This window comes from Malus domestica, chromosome 13 (assembly GCF_042453785.1).
Source record: "Malus domestica chromosome 13, GDT2T_hap1".
NCBI lineage: Eukaryota > Viridiplantae > Streptophyta > Magnoliopsida > Rosales > Rosaceae > Malus > Malus domestica.
The window spans coordinates 26,310,932-26,337,007 of NC_091673.1; the positions used below are offsets into that span (position 1 = coordinate 26,310,932).

The window sequence follows — 26,076 nt, forward strand, 5'->3', positions numbered from 1 at the left end:
GTATACGGAAGAGAATGGTCTCATGAATCTAACTTCTTTAGATCGCATTCTCCCAATTACATATTCCTTGGACTTATTGTTTAAGCGTATAACATTTATATGAGGTGGCTTCAAACAATAATCTTTGCCCTTTAAATTAAACTATATTAGTTTAACATGTGAAATGTCCGTAAAGTATCATCATATGATTGGTTTTAGGGCACATTTCCAACAATCCCCCACGTGCACTAGAGCCTATCAGCTTGGTCATCAATGATGATACTTCTTCTGTAGTCATTTCAAAAATGGCTGAGTAGTAGGCCTAGACAATGGATATCTATATGTTATCCATAGAAGCAACCTTAAGAATAACGACGTCACCATTATACATGATTCTTAATCATGTGGTTTAGTCTCTCATTTGAGTTCGGATCTTGATGAGACCCTTGATTCACTGGCTTGAGCTATCGCCCCATTAGTATCATAGTGTCGGTACACTGGAGACACTTTTTGGTTGAAACCGAATAGAGAGTTCATAAATGAACTTTCCCATCCAAACAACATTGTTGTAAGCTTTTATATGGCAATATATTTTGCATTCACAATGGAACACACTAAAGTCATTACTTTTAATGTTTCCATCCAAATATCTCTTTAGTCATAATAAAAGGATATCTGATTATCTCTTCATTCATAATGAAGAAACATCCAATGATGGATTAGATTCATAATCTAATACATTTACGCTTCCATTACGTTACTCTAATTCTTCTTCATTCTTTGAGGAATATATCCTTTAGTATTTCTTAAATACTTAAGGACTCACTTAACAGTTGTCATGGTTCTGATCCTAGGCTTGCATTGACATCGTCTTGTACCGATCTTGGTACAACTCATATCAATGTTTTTCATACAATATGAAATACGTAAATCACCTTTCTGCATATGCATAAAAGATTCTATTTATGCATTATGTTTCTTTAGGAGTCAAAAGGGTACATTCCCTTTGAGAAGAGCAACTTCCTAGTCTCACTAGAGTTGTCCTTCTGATTGAAGTTTATCATCATATGAGAAACTTCCGAGCATCTTTTGTCTATCATTAGGGCTTGATATAATCCAATTATATCCCGAAATCTATCATTATAGATTTCCATCCCATGTTTATAGACTATGTCTCCCATATACATTCTATCGTTATAGAATGTTTAAAGTCATAACTTTAACGAAGAAGTATTGTTTTCATTTCCAAAATTAATATATCATATATGTACATATATATATATATATATTCAAATTTAGGAACATGATTAACTCCCACTAATCTTTTGTAAACCTAGTAAACAAAAGATTCATTTACATCTTTATGAGAAATCAAACGATTTGATCTTTCTCTCATAAGACGCTTATAGCTCCCACTAGCTTGCTAAGATTCATGATGGATGGATCTCTACAACTTACATGTCTTGTGATTCATAGCTTTAGACATATATTATCAAGACTATCTTAATAATGGTTTCGGAAACCCATATTATGTCCAAACATTGAATCACCATTTAGTTGTAGCTAGTAATCTTTGAATTAATTGAAACCAAGACTATGTCAAAGATGGTTTCTTCCAAGTCAACCATTCTCTTTGATTGTAGTCACCTTATGCTACCAATTAGCTATGAAGGTTTCATTATTTCGGGTCAAATGGTACTTTACCATTTCCTTGAGTATATGTCGTATATACACTCAATGTAGTCATAAGGATTTTCATTCTTATTTCTTTCGAATTAAGAGGTATAACTCTATGACATAGTCATAAAGTTCAAACCATTCAACTGAGACAGTTTATAAATCCCTCTTGACTACCTTGGAGCTTGTGGTGTAGGAACTAGGTTGTTATATTTGTTGATTATCATCTTGTCTCTCAAAGAACCCATTCTTTGAGTTCTATCTCTTGTTCATTTGCGCTTAGGCAAATCATATTGTAGGATTACAATGAACTACCCAACAAAACAACATTTGTTAGTTGGTTTGTAGAAGTGATATCCAAAGGTTAATTTAAGGATATCCACAAGATAATTCTCAAACAAATATTTCTTATTAGCACACAACCTCAAATCTTAACACGATTAAGACTTATCTTTCTTTCCAACTACATCCTATGGAGTCATGAAAATTTTGAAAGATCTTCTAATTGACAATCATATTGTCTTAGAAGCATATATCCTATATATGGGTAATTGATAACATCCAACAAACTAAATCTTATTCAAGTTCGTTCTTCTCCTAATGGAGAAATCCATTATCTTATGATGCTTCTTTCCTTGATATCTTTCAAGGAAAATGTTCCAAAGTGTTACCTTTCCTTGGATCAAATCTAAGGAGGTAAATACTTTAGACGTCTTACTCATCAACTTACATTCTTGAATTCTTTGAAACCTTTTGCAAAGTATTCGGACTTGTGTTTATTCAAAATAAACGATAGTCCAACCGAGAGCGATCTTCAGTGAATGTCATACAACATGAGTAGTATTATGTTGTGGACAAGTGCCACTAACATCTAAGTGAATTAACCTCAACAAATTTGTGATTCTTTCTTCCTTTCCAAAAGAATAAAGATTCAAACATTTTACCTCTATACAATTTTAACAAGAAGGCATTGGATCCGGATCTAACGATCCAAAGCATCCATCTATGACCAACTAGTAATTTATGTTTTAAGCATCGTTATATTCTAAACAGTTAACACTACCATATCATCTCTACTATAGAGATAATCAATTAGATTACAATAATCTAATCATTCATTAATAAAGAACAATGTTTTGTCAAACAAAACATTTATCCATTTCTCATACGGAATTAAGTTCCTTTATTCAATTGGAATGTAAAGACAATCTTTGTTTTTCATTTTCTTTGGTAGTTCATATGAGGAAGCAAGTACTACCTACTTTCGCAGGGATCTACATTTGATTCACGTTCCGAATGTGAAGTACTTTCTCTTCTCTCATTAATCTTCTACTTCTTATTAGCCACACTTTTACAACGATTGTAAAACATAGTTACTAATACGGAATCAAGCATTCAAGTAGAAGAACCAATTGTTTTGAACTATTCAAGAACAATTTACAACACCTTCGAAAGGTGTGTTCTTGACACTTGCAAGACATTTCTTGCAAATACCCCTTCCAATGTCCATCCTTTCATAAAGAAAGTTTGTTCCCTTGGAGTTATTTTGCCTTCTTCATTTGACTTCTCCTTTGACTACAATAGTCATGGTCCCTAAACTCCCACTATCTCTCTTGAAACTTATTTCAATTGTGTTATACACATCAAACAATTTGGAGAGCGTGTGGTTATTGTTCACTATATAGTTTACAATAAACTTAGTGAACCATTTAGATAGGGACACAAAAGTGAAGTCCTTGCCTAGTTTTCGTCTCGTGAAATGGTTTTAACACTTCAACACTCAATGATTCAAAATCATCATAAGTCCCTGTTGATGGACTATTTTTGTCAACCAACCATTATGTTCTAAACATAATTACAAACTTTCAAGAGTTGTTCAAGGCAACTCTCATTTCTTCATACAACAATTTGTAAGTAAAGAATCATGGCACATAAAGTGTACATGCCCTTGTGCTTACTTCTCAAGTTCCTTGTACATGTAACAAAGAAACAAGCACTAATGTTTGCATTAACTAAGAGTTGTTCAAAGCAACTCTTACTTCTTCATACAACAATTTGTAATTGAAGAATTATGACATTAAAAGTGTTGTCCTCTTTATGATAGACTTATCTAACATGTTCTTCCAATGATACATTATCAATAGGAAGATTGTGAGGATGAGACTACTTAGGTACATATACAATCCATTTAAGACAATCTATGGGATTGTGGTACCAAGTCCAGAAACTAAACCTTTCGGCTTTTTCTTTGTCAAGTTTTGGATAGCGTTTGCAAATATATTGGTAAATAAATACATAACGAATATAAATTGATTGATTTTAAGCCATTTGATCCGGGTCTTTAAATCAAATAGCACCACCCACTATTTTTGGCAAATTCCATATCCCTCATCGGAATTTGAGAGTTTTGGAGGAAACTCTTAGTAGGGTATGGGAGACTCATCATTACCAAGCCCATCTCACAATGATATGATGTTGGCTAGCATCAATAATAATGAGAGAGTACGCTTACTCATTTGCATCTTTTGCAAGTACCCATCTTATTTGGCCTCTAGAGAATGAAGCCTCACAATAATATGATGTTGGCTCCATTGCACTTAGTTAAGTCATTCCCACCATACAAGTTCGAGTAGGGGTTCAAGAACAACCTCACAATGATATGATGTTGATCATTCTCGTTGCCTACCTTCACAACATCATGTATGCATATAGAACTCCTCCTGAGTGTAAGCACGCACTTTGTACTCCCCCATGATAGGGTGAAATCGGTGTACGAGTCACAAATGATCGGAGCCTACCACGGTGGAAGGCCACGAAAGAGTGTTCAAAGCACTCTCACGCTTATCAACTTAATAATGGTTTGGTTGAGGGTTTTAGGTCTCATCACATATAAGCATGCATTTTAATCTAATTAAAACAATTTGGTCCTATTACAACTATTGGTCCATGTGATTGATTTAGTTGTACATGATACTCCCACTATGCTTGTAAAACGGTTTTTAAAGCAAGAGTATATGGTACTACTAACATAAGGTTTGCATTCATTGATGGACTATATAGTTGCCTTAGGGCCTTAGGATGACTATGAACCTTTGATTCAATCCAACACGAGCCAAGTGTTGAATCTCGGTCTAGGGATGGTGATTGATTTTAGTTACGCGTTTAATCACATTAAGGCGTGTTTTTCCTATTGGGCGTTGGACCCAACTACTCCAATTTCATGCATATCAAATAAAACAAGAAAGGAGTACTTCAAAGTAAAGAAGAGCTTGCTTATGCTCTTTTACAACATTTGATCAAAACAAATTACTTTAAAGTAAAGAAGAGCTTATGCTCTTTTACAACATTTGATCATATCAAATTACAACCAAAATCTAATCTACACATTCCCATGGTTTAAACAAATTTCAGACGGGCCTTTCACATAGCTCAATTATCGTAGGCTTAGGTTCATAATCACCCTTTCTTTAATTAATTAACGCTTTAACTAATTAAACTTGAATGCAACATTTTCATTTGGATTTTGTTTCCATAGAATTGATTTAAATGGAGCTAAATGAAATGAAAATCCAATTCTCATTTAAAGATACAAAACTATTTTGTTCTCAACTAATTTGGGCCCAATAGCAATAACCTCAACCATGGGCTATTTTGCAAAACACAAACTTTTGAGGTCCCTTTGTAAAAACACAAAAGTCCACTACTTCATGTAATAACAAATAGAACCCAAAAATTTCAACAAATGCAAAAACTTCATTAAAGGAGCAAAACAATTTGTCCTCTAGTGATTTTGGGCCTTTACGTAAAAACGTAAACTTTCGGGTCAAAGTACAAATACACAAAAGTATCAAAACTTTATGTAATTGCATAAAAGCCCCAAAAGTACCCTATTTAATAGGGTGACCTATTTTGGATGAGAGATGGTGTCATAAAACTTTTGAATTTTTCAACAAAAGTGAAAGGTGATGGGTAGGTTTGAAAAAATGATTTTGTTTCAAGGAAAATGTGTAAGTGATTGGTATGGTGTTAATTGAAAAATGACAAATCATGTCATACCATTTATTACAATAAAGTCACACCAACCACCATAAACAAAACTTTATGAAAAACATCAAACACTTTGAATCAAAACACCAAACCTTTTTGTTCTTGGTTAGAACATAACAAGAACAATGAAGAACATCCATGAAAACCCATAAGAGCTCCATGAACATTTTTCACCCAAAGACACCCCCAAAAACTCTCAAACTTAAGGGAAAAAACATATTACCATACTAGGGTACTTAGGGGTTCCTAATGTCACTTTAAAACACTTTTAACAAGACAAACATGAGCCCAAAAATCCACCCTTTGGATTTGGCCGAATTTCCCCAAAAACATGGCACCAAATTTTAGCTCCAAAATTCATGCTCATATGAACTACATCTACAACATTTGAGATGGCAAATTTTCTAACAAAATTTACATTCAAAGAAGCAAGAATAGAGTTTGTAACAATTACAACATTCAAATCATAAACTATGAAAATACAAAACCCAAAAGGATTCACCAACTACTAGACCTAGGCTCTAATACCACTTGAAGGAAATTTTGTGAAAAACATGTTCATTTGAGCAACATCTATGGCATGCAATTAACAATTAAAGGCGGAATCATGCTTGTATGCACTCAAAAACAAAACATTACCCATGAAATTCAAAGCCTAGTAAAAGGGTGAACCAAGACTCAACTCAAAACAAAGTAAGTTGAGAAACTTTATACCTTTGTTGATTCCTCTTTGCATAAGCAAAGGCTAATCACCCAAGGAGAGGGACTTCATTCTAGCTTCTTAGCTCCATGGATTTCTTGGATGAGGATGGTTGAAAGGATTCTCCAAGTTCCCAAAGTTGAGAACCTCTAAGTCTCCACACCAAGGTAGGACTTGAAGAAGAGATGAGTGACCTAGAGGAAGTAAGATTGCTAGCTAAAATCCTCTAGGGTGGCCGGCCTCTTAGAGAGAAAAATGGAGCTTGTGTTCTCATCTTTTCTCTAAAAGAAAACCCTAAGGATGAAATGGCTATAAAGTTGCCTTTATACCACCTCACAATGGAGTGGCAAACTTGCAATTAAGCCAAATTCACTACCCCTCTCTATATGGCCGGTTTTTCCAAGCCTTTGGGCTGTTTTGGGCTTCTTGAATTTTGTTTGTTAAGTTGTCATACAACTTAAGCTAATGGGCTTGACGATTCGAAGCCCAATTTGGGCTTTAAGGCCCAAAACTAACTCAAGGTTTAAAACGAACTTATTCATTTGATTAATTAACATATTAATTAATTCTTACCATAAACAATTAAACCATTTAATTGTCCGTACTCATCTCCGTTGTTTCTTCAATCTCTATCTTACACGGTGTACGATCCATTAGGTTCTTTTTAGTGAGGCAGTGGGCGATTAGAACTCTTTCAAATCGATTGTGAATTGAAACTTACTTTCAATTCTCCCTTTAGTGATTATACACGTTTAGGGCTCCACAAACGATGAGGTGGAGAACCTATTCAGAAGAGGTGGAGAACCTATTCAGTTTAGTATTACAATGCAATACGGTCTTTCTCTAATACAATACTCTTGACCACATTGTTTGGTTTGATAGTTTATTCATGTCTACTATCCAATGTGATTCTCTTACTTATATGATTACCTTGAATGTGATTTGGAACGACTTCCTAAATCTTATTCATACTCTGGACAGAGATTCTTAATCATATCATAGAGTATTCTCCCTCAAACAGTTTGAAGGTTAGAGATCCCTTGTTGCGCATTCACTTGCCTCCATGGCTAAGTGGCTTAACCCCAACTATGCCGTGGACACCCTCTGACGGAGTGACTTTGACATAGTCAAAGATCAAGGACCTAACCACAAGACAACTATGATGCCTCAGGTCAAAGGACTAGTTTGCATTATCCCAACCATGAGTTCTCATGTGACATGAGTATGAGAACTCCTTGTTAATCGTGTTCAATGGACTCATTCTCTATTGAGCACCTACATGCTTGTCTTGGTGTCAGTCACACCAATGACTCGAGACCAGTCACTCTCCCTAAGAGAAGACATAACACGTACTGATCTTAATGGACTGTCAATGCCCAATTGGCTATCCTATAATTAGGAACGTTTAGGATATGTATACGGAAGAGAATGGTCTCATGAATCTAACTTCTTTAGATCGCATTCTCCCAATTACATATTCCTTGGACTTATTGTTTAAGCGTATAACATTTATATGAGATGGCTTCAAACAATAATATTTGCCCTTTAAATTAAACTATATTAGTTTAACATGTGAAATGTCCGTAAGTATCATCATATGATTGGTTTTAGAGCACATTTCCAACAAGCGCTTGCCCCTTGACGGCTTTAGCTGGGACGTAGATGATCTCATATTGATTAAGAAGCAATGCCCATTTAGCGAGTCGCCATGTTAAGACTGGTTTGGACATAACGTATTTGACCGGGTCAGCTTTAGCAACCAAGTGGATAGTGTAAGCATGCATGTAATGCCTGATCTTCTAGATGGCGAACACCAATGCAAGGCACATCTTTTCTATTAGGGAGTAGTTCAACTCAGCGCCGGTGAGAGTTCGGTTGAGGTAGTAGAGCGCTCCTTCTTTCTGGGATTCATTCTCTTACGCCAAGAGTGCTCCGACTGAACTTTCCTGAGCGGCGATATACAATATGAGTGGTTTCCCAGGCACAGGTGCTCCTAAGACAAGTGGACTTGACAAATACTTTTTTATGCTTTCAAATGCATTGTGGCATGCTTCGTCCCATACAAATGGAACATCCTTCTTCATGAGTCGGCTGAATGATTGACAACGCCCTGCAAGGTTGGAGATGAAGCGTCTGATGAAGGCTAGCCGTCCTTGTAGACTTTTCAGCTCGTGCAGTTTTCTTGGCTCTGGCATGCTTTGAATGGCCTTGATTTTTTATTGATCCACTTCAATACCACGGTGCTTGACGATGAAGCCAAGGAACTTTCCGGAGGTGACGCCAAACGCACATTTTAACGGGTTCATCTTGAGGTTGTATTTTCGCAGCCTTTCGAACACTATTCTCAAATCCTTCAAGTGGTCTGATCTTTTCTTTGTCTTGACCACCACATCGTCTACATAACATTCTATGTTTTTGTGTAGCATGTCATTGAAGATTTTCTGCATTGCCCGTTGATATGTAGCTCCAGCGTTCTTCAGACCAAAGGGCATCACCTTGTAGCAGTAGATACCTTTTGGAGTGCGGAAGGCTGTTAGTTCCTCGTCTTCGAGAGCCATGCGAATTTGATTGTATCCAGAAGAGCCGTCCATGAATGACAGTGCCTCGTGGCCAGTGGTTACGTCCACCATGATTTCGATGATTGGCAAGGGGAAGTCGTCCTTCGGGCAAGCGTCATTGAGATCTCGGAAGTCTACACAAACACGTATTTTTCTAGATTTCTTAAGGACGATGACGATGTTGGAGATCCACTTAGGTATTGCACTTCTCGAATGAAGCCTGCTTCGATTAGCTTGTCAATCTCTGCCTCAATTTATGGAATGAGCTCGGATCGATAGCGCCTTTGAGTTTGCTTTATCGGTCGTGTTCCAGGCTTGACTACAAGATGATGCACAGTGATGACAGGGTCAAGGCCAGGCATTTCCTTGTAGGTCCAAGCAAAGACACCTTTGTACTCTGATAGCAGTTGGTAGTACTCCTCTATCTCGTTTGCACTTAGCAGCGCATTTACGAAGATAGGTTTTTGCTCCTCTTTTGTGCCCAAGTTGAGGTGGTGCAGCAGTGACATCTTCTTCAGGGATCTCGTCTTCTTTGCCTTCTTGGATCGTGATGTGGAATACATCTTGGACTTCCTCTTTAGTGTTGTCCTCTTGGGCTTGTTGGTATGAAGATTGTCCAGTGTGGATGATGGTGTGCCTTCTTACTTTCAGTGGTCCATTTGCGTCAACCTCCAAGATTGCTTGACGCTTTATCCTTGAAGGAATTGAGCTTCGAATATCGCCTTTTTCTACTAGCCTGTCGAGTTTTTCTTCCTTTCACATTGTTTCCCTATTTCCAGAAAACTTCATGTTGTCTTTAAGTCTTTCCAAAGCTGACTGACGAGGAGGAGAGCTAGCCGTGTTGCTTTGCTTCTTAGGTTTTGACAACCTTTCAAAAACAGAGCTTTGGGATGTTGGCCTGTTAAGCCTATTGAAGACGGAGGTTCAGTTTTGACCACCAATGTGATCAAGTGCTGACGTTCTGGGTCTTGAACGATTCATCCTATCGAAGACTAGCGTTCAAGGGGTGGATTTAGGCTCCTCTCGATCTTGTTCAATGCTCACACTGATGTGTTGAGTGCTAGCATTTTTCGCTTTGCTTGAAATCTTCACGGGTGTATTTGGTGTGAAGCCAAGTCCAGCTTTTTTGTGGTTAACTCCGTAACCATGCTTCTTCAACTTGTTTTGAGTCTCAGTAAGGTCACGTTCTTTATTGTTGACGGTGTTTGAAACCTTTTTCCCAGGATTCGAAGAAGAAGCGAAGTCGTACCCAGCTTTTGACATGAGTTTGTAGGTGTTTGGATCAAAACCTTCTTCGGTCCTCTTGGTTGGGAGAAAGCTTGGTTCCACCCCCTTTGGTAGAGCTTTTACGAAGCCTTGTGGTAATCTTGCAACCTTAGCGTTGCTTAGCTGTGTCAGGGGTAAAACTGCATTCGTCTTGAGCAACTTTACATTATCCATGTGCCACTGTGCATCGGCTTTGCTTGCTTCAGTTTCAAATGGGGATTGACCATTCTTTCTTCTTGACATCGGGATGTATTGGAAAACGGGTGTGTTTAATCTATTTGAGGGCATCCTGCTCCCTTTGGTTGTTGCAGGTTTAGCAAGCTCATCATCGTTCTTGTTTGAAGACGACATAGCTTCTTCTTCTTGCTTCTTGGGCATGGCTTGCCACTCCTGCTTTTTAGGTGTTGCTTTGTGATGCGTAAAATAACTAAGCACACAAATTAAACCCTCTTTTTATCAATTGTAGTAAAGTATGTAAGTAGGGATCGTTCTAGGCCGGGGATTAGGAGGGATTGCTAAATCACTTGGAAACTGACTTGAAAACGTGAAAACAAAGTTTAAAACACTAACTAGACTCAAAGAATGCAAAACTATACTTTAAAACACTAAAACAAACCAAAAGACTCAAAACAGCCCCTAAACACTCAAAACTACCTTAAAAACACAATCTGGGCAATTTTGGGACTCTCACACAAACTTGGACAAATTTTGGTTTTCTAATGAACTAAAACACTTAAAAACATAATCTAAGACAAGTTCTAATTAATATGACTCAAAGAAATAAGATGGGGTTGATTTTCGACGAAAATAATTAAATTAAGACAAGAACAAAGTAAACAAATTCTTAGACAAATTTGGGTGAATCAAAACACTCTAACACACAACCAAAACAGAAATTAAACACTTTGAAACAATAAAGTAAAAGGGGGATTTTGGTTTTAATGAATTTGAAAACAAAACAAACTTTGTAAAACAAAACAGATTGTAAGTGAATTTGAATGAAACTTATGGATGGAAGATTAGCTAGGAGGTTCTTCTCCACATATGTCACACTTGCATACAAAACGATTTCCAGTTGTTTTTCGATAAGCTATGAATACTCAATGCCCCAAATTAACCGTGAATTGCACTAATTAACCCTCAGTTTTTTCCACAAGTTATTAGGTTGGATAATTGCATACGACAACCCAAAACATTCCCTACAAGTTCCCTACATGAATTGCATAATAGAGATACAAGCAAGAATCATTAAGTTCTATGAAAAACATAAGCATTGACGAGGCACTCGTTACTATGATTTGCATGAAACTTATGCCAAGACTTTACTTAACGTGATTGTGACTAGCAACCTTCACTACTTATGAATATAAGTTTATAACGATTAGGTGAAACTCCCTTATATTCTAGCGTCAAATTCATGCATGAAAATTAAGCGTGCACTCTTAACCAACATACACAAATTAGTTTTTATATGAACGGATAAGTAAATTGAATTCACAACTTATGAATCACAACTGGATGTAATCAAATCATATTGCAAGTATGAACATAGTTTCGAATCACCCCCTAACTAAGAGGGGTTTAGTTCCTCATACTCACAAAGCAAAGATACATAAAATTAGACATTAAAATCAAAGGAAAGAAAAAACCTAAAATGCTCCAACTTGGTAGCAAGTGCATCCAAGATTCCTCCTTTCCCTTGCTTGCGGCAGATTGGGTTACGGACAGATTTTGGGTAGTTTTATGATGTAGAATGGATGGGGAATGGTATGGAAGGGTTTAGGGTGAGTGTGGAGGAGTGTTTGATGGTTGGAGGGTGGTGGAGAACTAGGCAAAGAGGGTGGAAGAAGGTGGAGTGGCTGTTATGTTTTCTAGGCACTAGAATGGTGTTTTTGGGGTGTTTTGCTTCCTAGGTGTGTATGGACGAATTTTTGTGATAAAATGATGAATATGGGGGATTGTCCTTTGGCCAAGGGGTGTAAACATGTATTTATAGGCCCCCAAAAACCTTAGAAAATCAGGTTAGGTTAAGGATGAAATGCATGGCAATTTGTGTGTGTGGTGTGCAATGGTCCAAGGGTGAAAATGAAGTAATGATGCAAAGTGTGAAGGGTAAAATGGAGTGGTGTTGTAGCTAGGGAGCATGAATGATTGTGTACATTGCATATAGATGGAAAGGGAGGTGAAATGTGTCAACAAATGGGTCAAAGGTGCAACAACATGTGTTGCACATGGCATTGGATTCCAAATGTGAATGATGGAGCATCAATTGGTGCATGTAATGGATGTAAATGTTGTCTAAAATCTAATGAGTGAAGGGAACAAGAGGTATCAAGCAATTGAGTGTAATAATTAAATGAATTGAAGCATGAAATTAGAAATTATGTAGGGGACAAGAGTGATCAAGCATGGCATGGAATCCAAAGGGAATTCTATGTGGTTTGCATGGTAAGGAATGCAAGTTGGGGTGACAGATTTTTGGGCTGTTTTCTTCATCTTTTGGACCATAATTCTTCATATTCTTGGCCTCTTTAGTTCTCAAATTCGTCCATCCACTTGGCCCATGCATTTGCTATCCATTCCAAGCCCGAAACATGCTCCAAAGGCCTCCAAAATGCATCTTATTGCCTACTTTGTCCATAAAATTTGAAAACACACGAAAATGACTTTAAACATTAAAATAACTAAGGAAACACGACATAAATGCACAAGAACAAGCCAACTAAGTCGCATAAATATGCTCCTATCACTTTGCCCATGGATTTGATCTCTTTTTGAAGAGCTTCGGGCACCATGTCTTCATCCATGTAGAACTTTGCGTCTACGAAATGTGATTCAACTTCGGTGAATAGTTTGGTGTCGCCATAAATCACCTTCACTCCTTCTCGGTAGAATTTTAAGCATTGGTGAAGAATGGACGGTACTACTCCATTCGTATGGATCCAAGGCCTTCCTAAGAGCAAGCCGTAAGAAGTTCTTGCATCAATCACGTGGAATATCGTACTTGACTTGAGTTCACCAATAGTTATCTCCACTCGGATCATGCCCATCACTCTTTGAACTCCTTGATTAAAACCTTGGATTAGTAGACGACTTAGGGACAGTTCATCCGCCTTGATGCTGATTGTAATCATTGTTGACTTTGGCATGATGTTTATGGCTGATCCACCATTCACAAGCATGCGGTTGACTTTGTGCTCCCTTACATACACAGAAACGAAGAGAGGATGGTTGTGGGGCTTGGATCCTAGTAGCAAGTCTTCGTGGTGAAGTGGATTGCATCCTCAATGGCACAGCATGTGGCACATTTATGTGGCTGAAGCTTCAAGCCTTCGTTCTTGCTTTCTTGCACTTCGTGATCGTTAGAACTTGCCAAGACTGCGGCCAATGCTCTTCGTATCTTCTTTGGTAATCGTAACGCTTCCTCGATGCTAAAGTGTGTTGGCAGACCTTCTTCGAACGTGAGAGTTTTTTCTCCCTCAGTGGCAATAGCTTTGCCTTTTGAGGGCTCTTCCATTTCTACTTCGAGTGACATGCAGCGATAGTGCACTGTTGGAAGAAGTCCTCCGGGAAGTATTCGTGCAAGGAGATAGGAATGCGTGGCTCTTGCTCTATAGATTCCCCAGCATACGTTGGCTTAGCAACATTTACGTTCCTTTTGGGCTTCCTACTGTTGCGGCGACGGTGCTTTCTCCCTTGTTCCACCTTTAGTCTTGTGGCTTGTGATTTTGGTTTCCTTGTTTTTTTGTAGGTCACCAATGTCCATCCTTCTTCATCATTGGTATGTGCATCTTGTTCGTTTGCCCCCGACGATGGTTGCGCAGAAGGTATCGTGCAACTTAAGCATTGATAGGAAAGGTCAGGTGTCGCTTGGAGAGGCACGGGATCGAAGGATCCAAATGCAATTGTAGTAGTATATGTTGCAACCGTGTCTTCGAGGTCGAGCTCGATTTTCCCTTGTGCTAGCCTCATAATGGGTTCTTTGAGAACGAAGCACTTGCCAATAGGATGGCTCACGATTCGATGGTACTTACAGTATTTATGATCGTTTATGCGATTTATTTCTTCAGGCCGCTTGCATTCGGGTAGCTCGATTACCTTCTTTTCCAGCAAGTCGTCTAACATTGCATCCATGTCTGAGTCAGGAAAAGGGTACGCCTTCTGCTCCAATTCCCTCAAGGTGCTTTTGTACCTAACTTGGGCGCGAGGAGCCTCACCTCTCTTTATCTCTTTTGCTTTGGTTTTGGAGGAGATCTTGATAAGCGCGAATGCGGTCTTGACGGGCGCAGTGCTGACGGTGAACGCTTCCTTGGAGGGTTTCTTCCCAGTTTTGTCTACATTTGGGGAAAACACCTTATCCTTCTTGAAGTTGGTGATCGGCTCTTTTTTCCGTGATGGGCAATACTTAGCTCCATGTCGTGGGCACGGGTGGCTAACTCTTCAAAGGTCCGTGGTTTGATGCCTTGAAGGATATAGTGTAACCCCCATTACATGCCTTGGACACACATCTCGATTGAAAAGATCTCCGAGAGCCTGTCCTTGCAGTCGAGGCTTAGATTGCACCATCGGTTGATGTAGTCCATGATTGGCTCATCCCTCCATTGCTTCGTGCTTGTCAGCTCTAACATGCTCACAGTGCGGCGGGTGCTGTAGAAGCAGTTGAGGAATTCCCTTTCCAATTGCTCCCAGTTGTTGATGGACTCAGGCTCTAGGTCCGTGTACCACTTAAAGGCATTTCCTTTCAACGAGCGTACAAACTACTTGGCGAGGTAATCTCCTTCTGTCCCCGCGTTGTTGCAAGTTTCGACGAAATGTGCAACGTGCTGCTTTGGGTTTCCTTTTCCATCAAACTACATGAACTTTGGTGGTTAATAACCTATTGGCATCTTCAGGGCGTCAATCTTTTTGGAGTAAGGCTTTGAGTATAGTACGGAGTCATGTGAACTTCCTTCATACTGCGCCTTGATGATGCTGGCAATCATCTTCTCCAGCTGCTGGATAGAGAGAGATCCCATGAGTGTCGCTGATTGATCTGGCTTTAGCTTCTCTTCGACTTTCTCCACAGGTGGCTCCTCATCCTCGTCGTTTTCCTTCTTTACTGGATTACCCTTTAGGTCGAGTTTCTCGTCTTGCTGCGCCTCCAGTTGGTTAACGAGTGCAGCAATTTGTGAGTCTTTTTCTTCCACAATCCGTGTTAGCCTTGTGATCGCTTCATTCATATGAGCCAGCTGCTTATCGATTGAAGTCGCTCCAGTGGTCATGACTTGCATGGCTGAGCTGCCACTTGAGTCGGCATCGGAAAGCATGGAACCAGAGTACTTCCTTGGGCTTTCCTCCCTTGGCGCCCTTAGCGAGGCCAGGGTGATCAGAGGTTCGTGCCTCAGGTGTTCTTGTTCCTTCGGCAGAGTTGATGCAAGAATGGAAGAGGCGGCAGAAAGAGCTCTTGCCTTGCTTCGAGTTGTGACGCCCGAAGTGACACCACCTACGGTGATGACGCTCTTGTTCCTTGCATTGTTTGCGAGAGCGACTTGAGCCTTCTTTAATGCCATTTGTGCTTTTTGCAAATTCAAAGATAGAGATGAGAGGTAGAGAATGTCCCACTGAGCGTGCCAAATTTGTAAACACGAAATTCCTGGTGTGAATGAGACAAGAACACGTGTACAAAATAATATTTTGTATTAATGATTTAAGGGTTACAATCTCTTCTACAATTTTAGCCTCTGATTCTATCTTTGTAATTGGTGGATTTGATGTTGTTGATCCAAATGGCCGTCAGGACTTGATCTTGGGATAAACAGTTGTGCGAATTTGTTGACGTCGTTGATCCAAAGGGCCGTCAGGGCTTGATCTAGGGATGAACGAATGATGAATGATGAACACTTTCTTCAATGGTCGTTGGGGCTTGATCTTGAATTAGTGGAAGTTCTTCAAGGGCCGTTAGGGCTTGATTTTGAATGAGGATTTGACGAAGAACGAATAGAGCTTTCTTGATCCTTCGGGATTTGCTTGGGAGCTTTGGAGTTTCAAAGCTTCAAGGTTATGGTGTGAGGTGAATTGGTTATGAATTGGTGTCCCAAAATGAAAGCATTGGCTTCCTATTTATAGAATTCCAAAACTTTATTTTTTGGATTTAAATAATTAGATGAAATAAATCATTTCTGCCAGGTGTTGACACATGTCCTGTTTAATGACATTTCCGATTTATTTTGATTTTTCGTTTAGTCACATGCTATGTGTAAAATTTATGTGACACATGAACGTTGAAATTTTAATTATTGATCAACATTTATTTCACCAAAATTTCGATGTCTACACCAACTTCCTTCCCTAATCGACAACCATATTCTTCAACAACCATTTTGGCCACAGACATGGCTGCAACTTTTCATTTTGCCTCTCCTCTTTATTTATGGCAATCGAATTAACTCAACGATTCAAATTTAAATACAGTTGTACATTAAAAAAAATAGTGTTTATCATTTTTCTATTTATAATATATACGCAACTATATTTTATTGTATTAAAAAGTGAGACATCTAAGGTAAAATTAAGTAATAAGTCAACCACAATATTTAGATATCAAGCTCCCATTCAAGCACCTTTCTAAAAATCCCTACTTAGCTCTCCCTACGCTCGCCTAGATGCTAGGCGACTAGCCAAGATCCTGATTAATCCCTAAGAATTTGAAAATTAAGAAATGGCATATAAATCTGACTAACCCGCCTAAGTTGCAATTCTCACTTAAAGAGAAAATATAAACTTTAATTTTTTATTTTATTTTTTCAATAAATTGGACAAACATTTACTACATGCTTGTTTCCCCATGTTTTAACCTATGTCATTCTATTTGGCAATTTATACATCACAATACAATTATGTATTTCTTTAAATATAAATACACATTTGTTTATATATTATATTGCATTTATGCCAAAAAGAAAAGGAAAAAAATAGTTTTAATTCTAGTTCAAATATTTTCACTACAACTTTATCATGCTGAACAGATTTTGGCTATGCAATTAGGATATCAAACAAACCAACAAACAGAAGGTAAGAGAAAACACATACAGGGAAAATGTGATGGATGAGATGAGACTTGTACATGACGAGACGACAGAGCAACTTTTTCTTTTCAGACGAAAGAGATCCATTCAAACAAACTAACACATAGGAGTTAGGGATAACAAAGTTTGGCAATTCGGATAAATATTAGTCGCATTCACTCATGTAACTGTATTAATAGTTCAGACAATTATAGATCTACCTAAAATACTTTAGATATAATAGTGAAAATCAAACCAAAAAGTTACATCTCGCCATCAATAAGACCACCGCTTGAAGTCCAATGCAGCTACAAAAAATTGATGGCTGAGTCCCGATAATCTCAAGCACCCAAAGTGGCTGAACAATGTCAAAAGAACAATTGTTAGAGCCCCATAGGTAAGTAAACAAATGAAACATAACATTCTTCAGCATAGCATAAACAGAAGCAGAGTTCAAGTCCACAAGGTTTTTTAAATGTGTTCCGGGAAAGTTACTCCAAAGGAAGAGTTAGTACCTTTAGCACAAGTCTCATCCTGTGGCTTCATAGCCGGGAAGAGTAGAACTTCCTGTCCAACCACAAACCATACATGGTGAGAAAAAATTCACACGTAACATACACAAGATTGGAGAGAGAGAGAGAGAGAGAGAGAGAGAGAGAGAGAGAGAGAGAGAGAGAGAGACACCTTGATATTTTGTGAATCGGTTAACCACATACAGAGCCGATCAACGCCCAAACCCCAACCACCAGTTGGAGGTAACCCGTACTCAAGAGCTCTACAGAATGATTCGTCCAAAGCCATTGCTTCATCATCACCTGATTGTCGGTCCTGAAACTCAAAAACATGTATCATCAAAAAAGAAATTATACAATTTTCTATAAGATACCATAACTAAACAATTAAGTGATACCTTGAGTTGATCAGCAAATCTTTCCCGTTGTACCACAGGATCATTCAACTCTGTGTATGCATTGGCAAGCTGGAAAGCAAATGAAAATCATTCACAATCTTAATGACAAAGAAAAAGGTAGCCAATAAAGAAATCATTCAAATCTTCAAGTTGGTTGGCATACTTCATGTTTGTTGACAAACAATTCAAAACGTTCAGTCAAGCCAGGTTTCAATCGATGCCACTTAGCCAAAGGACTCATTATCTCAGGATGGTTAATGATGAAAGTGGGATTTACACACGTCTCTTCCAAAAAGTGCCCAACAAGCTGCATAAATAGAAAATGAAACAAAATGATGCATGAGTCATTTTCCATAACCATCACACATTAAGATTCCAATCAAGTGACAAGGATTTTTCTTAACTGACAATGGAAAGAAAATATAAAGACATCTACAAGACATCTGATAATTCACCAGCAATAACTGACAAATTCAAACAAACTCCAGAGCAGGACAGATGCAATGACGCAATAAGATAAAGAGTCATGGGAATTCTTTTATGAACAAAAATTGTCATATCATAAATGATAACTGAAAATTGTCATCAAGACTAGATATTTGAGAAAAGCATAACATTGCATTGATTACAATGTCTTTCATGTACGTGATTTTAGGAGTTGTTACCTTGTCCAACAAACGAGTTGTTGTTTCAGGAGGGGAACATTTGACATCAAACTTCTTGCACGCATCCTTAAGATATTGGTTAGCTTCTGCACTGGAGAGATTCTCTGGATTTATGTTGAGACCCGCAATCTTATTTAATTCCTCAACCATGTCGATCCTTCTGCAGCAGTAACAATTAAAACCACCAGATAAGTTTTTTTTAACATGTGTTTAAGCTGTAACATGCATGACCAAAATATAGTTTACAGACCTGAAAGGAGGAGTAAAGTCAATCTCAATTGGTTCCTTGTCGAGCCCATTTGAATGATACTTGATTTTATACCCACCAGTTAGCTCCTTGACCATACCTATTTTAGACTTAATATATTAGCAAACAAATCCAAGTAGTCTCAACAGGGAAAGGGTCAAGGAATCTATGTTCAAGACATGCATCATTTGAGCCATACCACTCAACATTTCCTCAGTCAGCGTCATCAAATCATTGTAGTCTGCATAAGCCATGTAGAATTCACAGGTAGTGAATTCAGGATTATGAGTCAAATCAATGCCCTCATTTCTAAATTGCTTTCCAATCTCATAAACACGATCCAGGCCACCAACAACAAGCTGCTTGAGATAGAGTTCTGGTGCAACGCGCATGAAAAGCTTCATGTCAAGTTCATTGTGAAAAGTCATAAAAGGACGGGCAGCCGCTCCACCAGGAATCATATTCATCATAGGAGTTTCGACCTGAGGATGGGAGATGCAGAAGCAAACGACAGATATAAAGACACCAAAATGTAAGAGACTACCAACAAACTAACACAAAGGGCAACGTGATGAAAGACTAACCTCCAAGAAGTCCAGATTGTCCAGGAACCTTCTAATATATTGAATGACTTTATATCTGGTCTTGAATATTTGCCGAACCTCATTAGTCAATATTAGATCCAGATAACGTTGACGATAGCGAGTTTCCTACCAAGAAAGACAGTGAACACATAAAACAACAAAAAATGAACAATATAAAATATAATGGGAATACCGTAGTATGACTATTATTTACAAAATGTAAAAAGAACAAGTAAAAACAAATCACAATTTGAAAAACAAACAAACAGAAACAAAGAACAAAAGGGTGGAACAAAACAATAGAGTAGACAGGACATTAAGTCATTAAAACATCACCCCCACAAACTAAAACCTAATATAGAAATGAGGGTACCAGTTGACCTCACATCAATAAATGGAAATCAATATTGAAAATACAAGCATGAATATTCTAGATAGATATAAATCATTAGTAATTCCAACCCCAAAAGTTTAATCATAGTGTTCTCAAAGTTAACAAAAATAATTGTAAAAGTTTCTTCATCAATTAATACCTGGTCTTTTAAAATGTATGCTTCAGGATTCCGGGGACTTCCTGGGATCCATCGATTCGTTTTCTGCAGAATCGTATGTTGTGGTGTCATGAAAAGAGCTTAGGCAGCGTAAACAAAGTCAAAATACAATCATTGATCAGTGATCACCTTGACATTAGCATTATCAGAAGCAGGACCAGCTTTCTGTCTTGGCATCATATGAAGACAATGTGATAAGACTATAAATGATCTTGGGAAAATGCTCAGCTCCCCCCTCTTAGTCTTTCCTGTGAGATGAAAAGAGAAACAAATCAGAAAACTGTATAATTCAGAAAAATTAACAGTTCATAGCCCCAAACAACACAAAGTCCAGCAGTGCCTTCATCATTAGATGCCTAAGGACACGTTATATTACAAGGCCCCGTTGAATTTAGAGAGAAACCAGTAAAGTAAAAAAAAAAAACAAATGTTCAAAGATACCAGCAGAAAGCTCAGGATGTGTTATTCACTTAACCTGCCTATGCTGCCAAAATAAAATTTCAGGACCCTATAACTAAAAGCTGTCAACTAGACAGGAAGGCAGGAAAGCCAAACTTAATAGAACATTAAGAGAGTGAACTTGGACGAAATTATCATTAGATCCACAACCAGTGAGACCAAATTCTAATCCACAATGAGTGCAAGCACAAATCTTGTAACTCTGCCTTATAAGTATGAGATTGAAGAAAATCAGCAATTTAAGATGAAAAAAATCCAAAGACTAGGAAACTATTCAGTATATTATTCATGGAACCTTGTAACCTTAGGAAATCAGCAATATAATATGCAAAACATTCGAAGACTAGGCAACTATTCAGTATATCTTTCAGGATCACAGCAACCTTGTAAATCTTTTTCATTTCATCGTAGATTTAGAATCTTCTCCCTTGTCTTTTTTTAACCATACAAAAGTTCTCAACACACATACAAACATGGAGTGACTAATCAAATTGATCAATAATATACTTGAAAAAGTAAAGCAACTAAATATTTCCACTGCTTGGACACAGTGAACACCAATTCAGTGATTTTTTATCTTTTGGCAAAAAAAAATATATTCCAAACTATTATAATCTATGGAGATGGGATTGAACTCAGCTCAAGGGCACACTGCCCTGGCCAACTTGTTTAACTCACATCAGCAGTTCAGGAATTCAATCACATAAGTCTACAGCTCCCTTTACCCAGGTTGAAAAGAAAAGACTTCTCAATAGTTTCATTATAAATTGGATTTTATATAAAAAAAAATAAAAAATAAAAAATTATATCATTCCATAGGAAAAATCATGACTAACATGCAAAAGGTAAGTGAACAGCTACTACAAACCTGGAAACCCAGTCACACCGACAATATCACCACGCTTAACACTAGAATGAAACTTAGAAAATTCAGATTCATCCAACTCTGATTTTCTGCATGAAAAATGAAGTCCTTTAAGTAATTTTGATAATGAAAAGTAAAAGAAATAAACCCAAGAAGGGATGTAATAATGTACTGAAAAGATTAACTCAACCGCATTTAATGAGAAGCAAAAAGCTTGCATCTACCAAGACAGGGATAAATCCAGAATTTTCCATGGTAATGGCCGTCTAGCAATACTTAAATACAATAATCAGCTTTCTAATTTTGCAAGACTAATTTCTCTATATTATGTGATCACAGAATTTCACTTGCATAGAATTGGGGAATTAGATGGAAGACGAGAAAGGATGGACTGAATCAGTGGCTATTATGTGCAACACAAAAATAAGTATTTGACATAAAATGCAAAGGCATAAAACTTGGCTGATTATATAATTAGCTACTACATATAATTTCATATAACACATGAAAACATGCAAAACTAGAGATGATGATAGTTAGTGAACCACACAAGTCCTTTATTGACCAAACTACCAAATGCCCCACAACACTTGATAAGAACATCAGGAATTACAATAATTAATGAACAAACACAGTTTTTATAGCCAGTTCAAATTTTCATATAGTAATATGAGACAAAGCTGAAACAAGTTTACCATTTCTTTCATTTCTTACAGGATTGCAAAAGTAGATAAAGGGGAAAAAATAGAGAAAAAAAATATGAAGAGAGTAGATATTCAATGTAGTCGTTGTACCTAAAAGTGTTTAACTAGACATAATACAAATACAAAACTGTCTTTAAAAAGAACATTCATCCTTCTGCATTGGAACTCTTTATTTTTCATTAAGTTTAATCTCATAAAAAAATGTCTAGAAAAGAACATTCATCCTTTTGCCAATTAATCAATTAGATATTAGATAGATCACATGCTTGTAATTTTTTGTCCTTCTGAGTTCTGACAAAGAGAATCAAACAAAACCACTGTACTCCAACTAAGAGAGCATATTTCTCAGTAGGAAATTAAACCACACACTTCAACAAAAGGAGGAGAACCAACTGTTATAAATATTCAAACAAGTGGGGGCGAGAACAATTTTATACCTTAAATCAGCCATGACTTGGACCTTCTCACCATCAGGTCCGCCACCATCCAAGTCATAAAAGAAGAGCTTAGAGCTGGAAGATCTTTTACTCATGATTCGCCCTTGCATAGGAGTAAAATATTCAAATCAGCAAAGATAAAATGCATGACAGATGATACCCTAGATAAATATAAGCCTGTAAATTTGAATACCAGCCAATGAAACAGTGATATCCTCAAGATGCTCCCCATCGTTTAAGCTTGCATACTTCTCTACATATTCATGTACGGTGATTGAACAAAAGAATTTATGAGGATATGGATTTTTATCTGCCTTCTGGGTAGCAAGATACTTCAGTCTATTTTCATAGTATTGCTGCCAAAAAAAAGTCATGATGCTCAGGTCATAACTAAGTAAGCTTTGAACCATTTAGATGGAAAAACTATAAGACAACACAAATTAGTGAGTACCGTTGGATCCATGTCGTCATCTTCAGTTGCTACATCTTTCTTAACTTGCGAGCTTGCCAAAGCAGCAGCCTGCGAGATAATTGCAAATTTATTTCATACAAGATTTCATAATCAAATATGGTGAGCACTTTCCTGAGCAATAAGCAATTACAAATTATCATTCAAGTGTATCCAGATTTCAAGTGACTAAATAGTATCAATTCACACTTTCATGGATCAAAACAAAACAACAAATATAGAGTTAATGGGAAACCAATACTTACATATGCAACAAAAATCAGATTATTAAGTATCGCATTAATGTAAATTTGTGAAAAAAGAAAAAACCAGCATGGTGCATTGCGGTATCAACTTATCTCCAGGGTTCAAACATTGACCTTATACAACAAATTAAAAACCAAAATATACTGAATGACCACGAAAACACTACGGGAACACCACTTGCATAAAATTAGATACACCACTCAGCCAAAATCAGGATAAGAAAACCGATTATGATGTTCACGCCCATTATCCATCGACATTCGGGACGGAACTGCCGCCACTATAACTAAAAAAAAGAAGTAACAGCATTGTCAGACAAAAGGCACCAGCTTTACCTTCTCCTCCTCTTTTCGGCGCCTCTCCTCTTCCCGCTGCTTGTTCTTCAACTCCTTCTTCCGTGCACTGTAAGCACCCCCACACAAAATTCAACACAATCAATACCCAAAAAACAAAAAACTAACAGCTTAAGCAGCTAAAACAAAAAACCATACGGATTAAAAACAAAACATAAAAACAAAGTAATATGGCCGGACTTCGAAGGCAAACTTTCTTTTCTCAGGAACCAAACAGGGGTTATTCGGGACGTACTTTTTGCTCATAGCTCCTTCCGATTCCAGAGTCGAATCTGCGAGTGATTTCGGGGTTTCGTTGGACGTGCCCGCCATTGCAGCGATTCCGAACGAGAGTGGAAAGTGAGAGAGGGGGTTTTCTGGGGTTTTTTGTGCCAGTGGAGCTAGGGTTTGCCAACTGGGGTAGTAAAAGATTACAATCCGTTTCGGCTATATAGGGCGGGCAGGGTCGGAATAAGTTCATATACTTTCTTGTTTTTTACAGTATCATATTTACTTTAGCTTGGTTAGAACGCAATTCGGATTGGGGATTTCACTTTGTATATCACATTCCCTTTTTTTTTTTTTTTGAAGTGCGATTTGTTTTGGGTTGTTTTATTCGAACCAGGATTCTTTCCTGAGCATTTCCCTAGGGATTCTAAAGATCCCGCAATCTTATCCGTTCAATTTATATCGTGTGGTCAGTTTTCGTTAGGTATTATTTATATTTGAATTTTAAAATTTAAATTTTAAATGATTTCTGACCGCACGATACACGATGAACGAATATGATTGCAGGATCCCTAGGGAATGCTCAAGAGAGAATCCTGGTTCGTTTTATTCGCCTCACGATTATTGAATGCACACCGTATACTAATTAATTATTCAATGGCTCATATAATTTAAATAGAGTAAATTGTAGCAATTGTCTATCAATTTTAACTCAATTAGAAAAATGGTCTCTTAACTCAAAGTCCATTATCATTGGTATCTCAACTCATCAAAACGTGCAGTTATTGTCATTTTTTCCAACTCCATTAAAACTTCCGTCAAAATGAGTCGCGTGTCATGGATGTGAAACTAAATAAAGGGGCAAATATGAAAAATCAAATAAGAAAAATTGTATTAATGGTCCTTAACTTTAATTCAACTAAAGAAATAGTCTTTCAACTTCAATCCAATTTGAGAAATAATCTCTCAATTTTAATCTAATTCTAGCAATGGTCATTCCAACGTAACTTATTTTGACAGAATTTTGACGGAGTTTATGAAAAGAACCATAGCTAACATTTTGATGAGGATGGACCAATGGTAATGAATTTTTAGTTAATAGACTATTGCTCAAATTTAATTAAAGTTGAAATATCATTGCTACAATTTATTCAATTTAATATGATATGACTATTTAAGCCTCATATTGTTTTGAAAAAGAAAAAAAAGACCTAGTAATTTATGAATACGTCCCTAATCAATGTCAATATGTATCCTAAATTATTTTCCTTAAGGTATCAAAAGCCATTCCAACCCTCACATCACGACATAGAATCATATGAGTGCAACTTACCTGTGCACCCCAATTATAATTCCATATCAACAGTTACTACAAATATTGCATAGAGGTATCTGATTCACCACAGTACTAACATCAAGTAATATATGATTCACCATAATATTGCATAAAGGTATCTGATTCGCCACAATATTAACATCAATGTGGAGCCAAAATAATCTCGAAGTTTTTTTAGGCAACATGTGAACTTTCAGTTTAAAAAGATAAAACTAACCTTATTAAATGGGCAGGCATCCTACGCGCAGCTCAGCATTATAGGATATGCAGGGAAAATTACTAATACACTCCCAATTGAAGACAAACTCTATCAAATAAGTAATCCCACTTATTTTTAAGTATGGAAAATTACCTTTATTTCCAAGATATTATTAACACAATATCTTGGAAAAGTCTGACCAGATTAACCCTAAACGGCCGGCCACCTCCTCTGTAAATACCTCATTTCTCCACACAAAAATGGTGTGTATTTCTATACACATAAAAACCATAAACACTCACTCTCTTCAGAGAGACTAATTGCTTTGGATTGCGAAGAACCGCTCAACCCTTTTTTTTTTTTATTTCACGAACAACAGTTGTACATTGGGAATGTGATTGTGTTAACTATGACCCTTATCTCCAACATTTTTATTACCATATGTTCCTAATCTCTGGCATATGCTGGCAGTTTTTTTCACTTCCACCTAGCAGTTTGTTGTTTGACACTGTAAATTTGTGAGTACAATGAGCAAAAAACCTAGGGTGAGCAATAGACGAGTGAAACAAGAAAG

At 37.3% G+C, this 26,076-nt stretch overlaps 1 protein-coding gene across 1 annotated transcript; it reads right to left on the bottom strand.

Annotated features, from left to right (window-relative positions):
* Window positions 1–17,401: 17,401 nt before the first annotated feature.
* On the bottom strand, window positions 17,402–24,272 carry LOC103430875 (lysine--tRNA ligase-like). The gene is made up of 17 exons (XM_017331085.3): window positions 23,996–24,272; window positions 23,743–23,809; window positions 23,144–23,212; window positions 22,886–23,048; window positions 22,693–22,795; window positions 21,555–21,640; window positions 20,357–20,475; window positions 20,210–20,272; window positions 19,677–19,802; window positions 19,292–19,574; window positions 19,096–19,192; window positions 18,846–19,005; window positions 18,344–18,487; window positions 18,181–18,249; window positions 17,955–18,098; window positions 17,786–17,837; window positions 17,402–17,628 (listed from the first exon to the last, which is right to left on the bottom strand). Exons 1-17 carry the CDS (start codon window positions 24,070–24,072, stop codon window positions 17,612–17,614), a joined length of 1,839 nt encoding a protein of 612 aa, XP_017186574.3. The 5' UTR covers window positions 24,073–24,272; the 3' UTR covers window positions 17,402–17,611.
* Window positions 24,273–26,076: the final 1,804 nt, after the last annotated feature.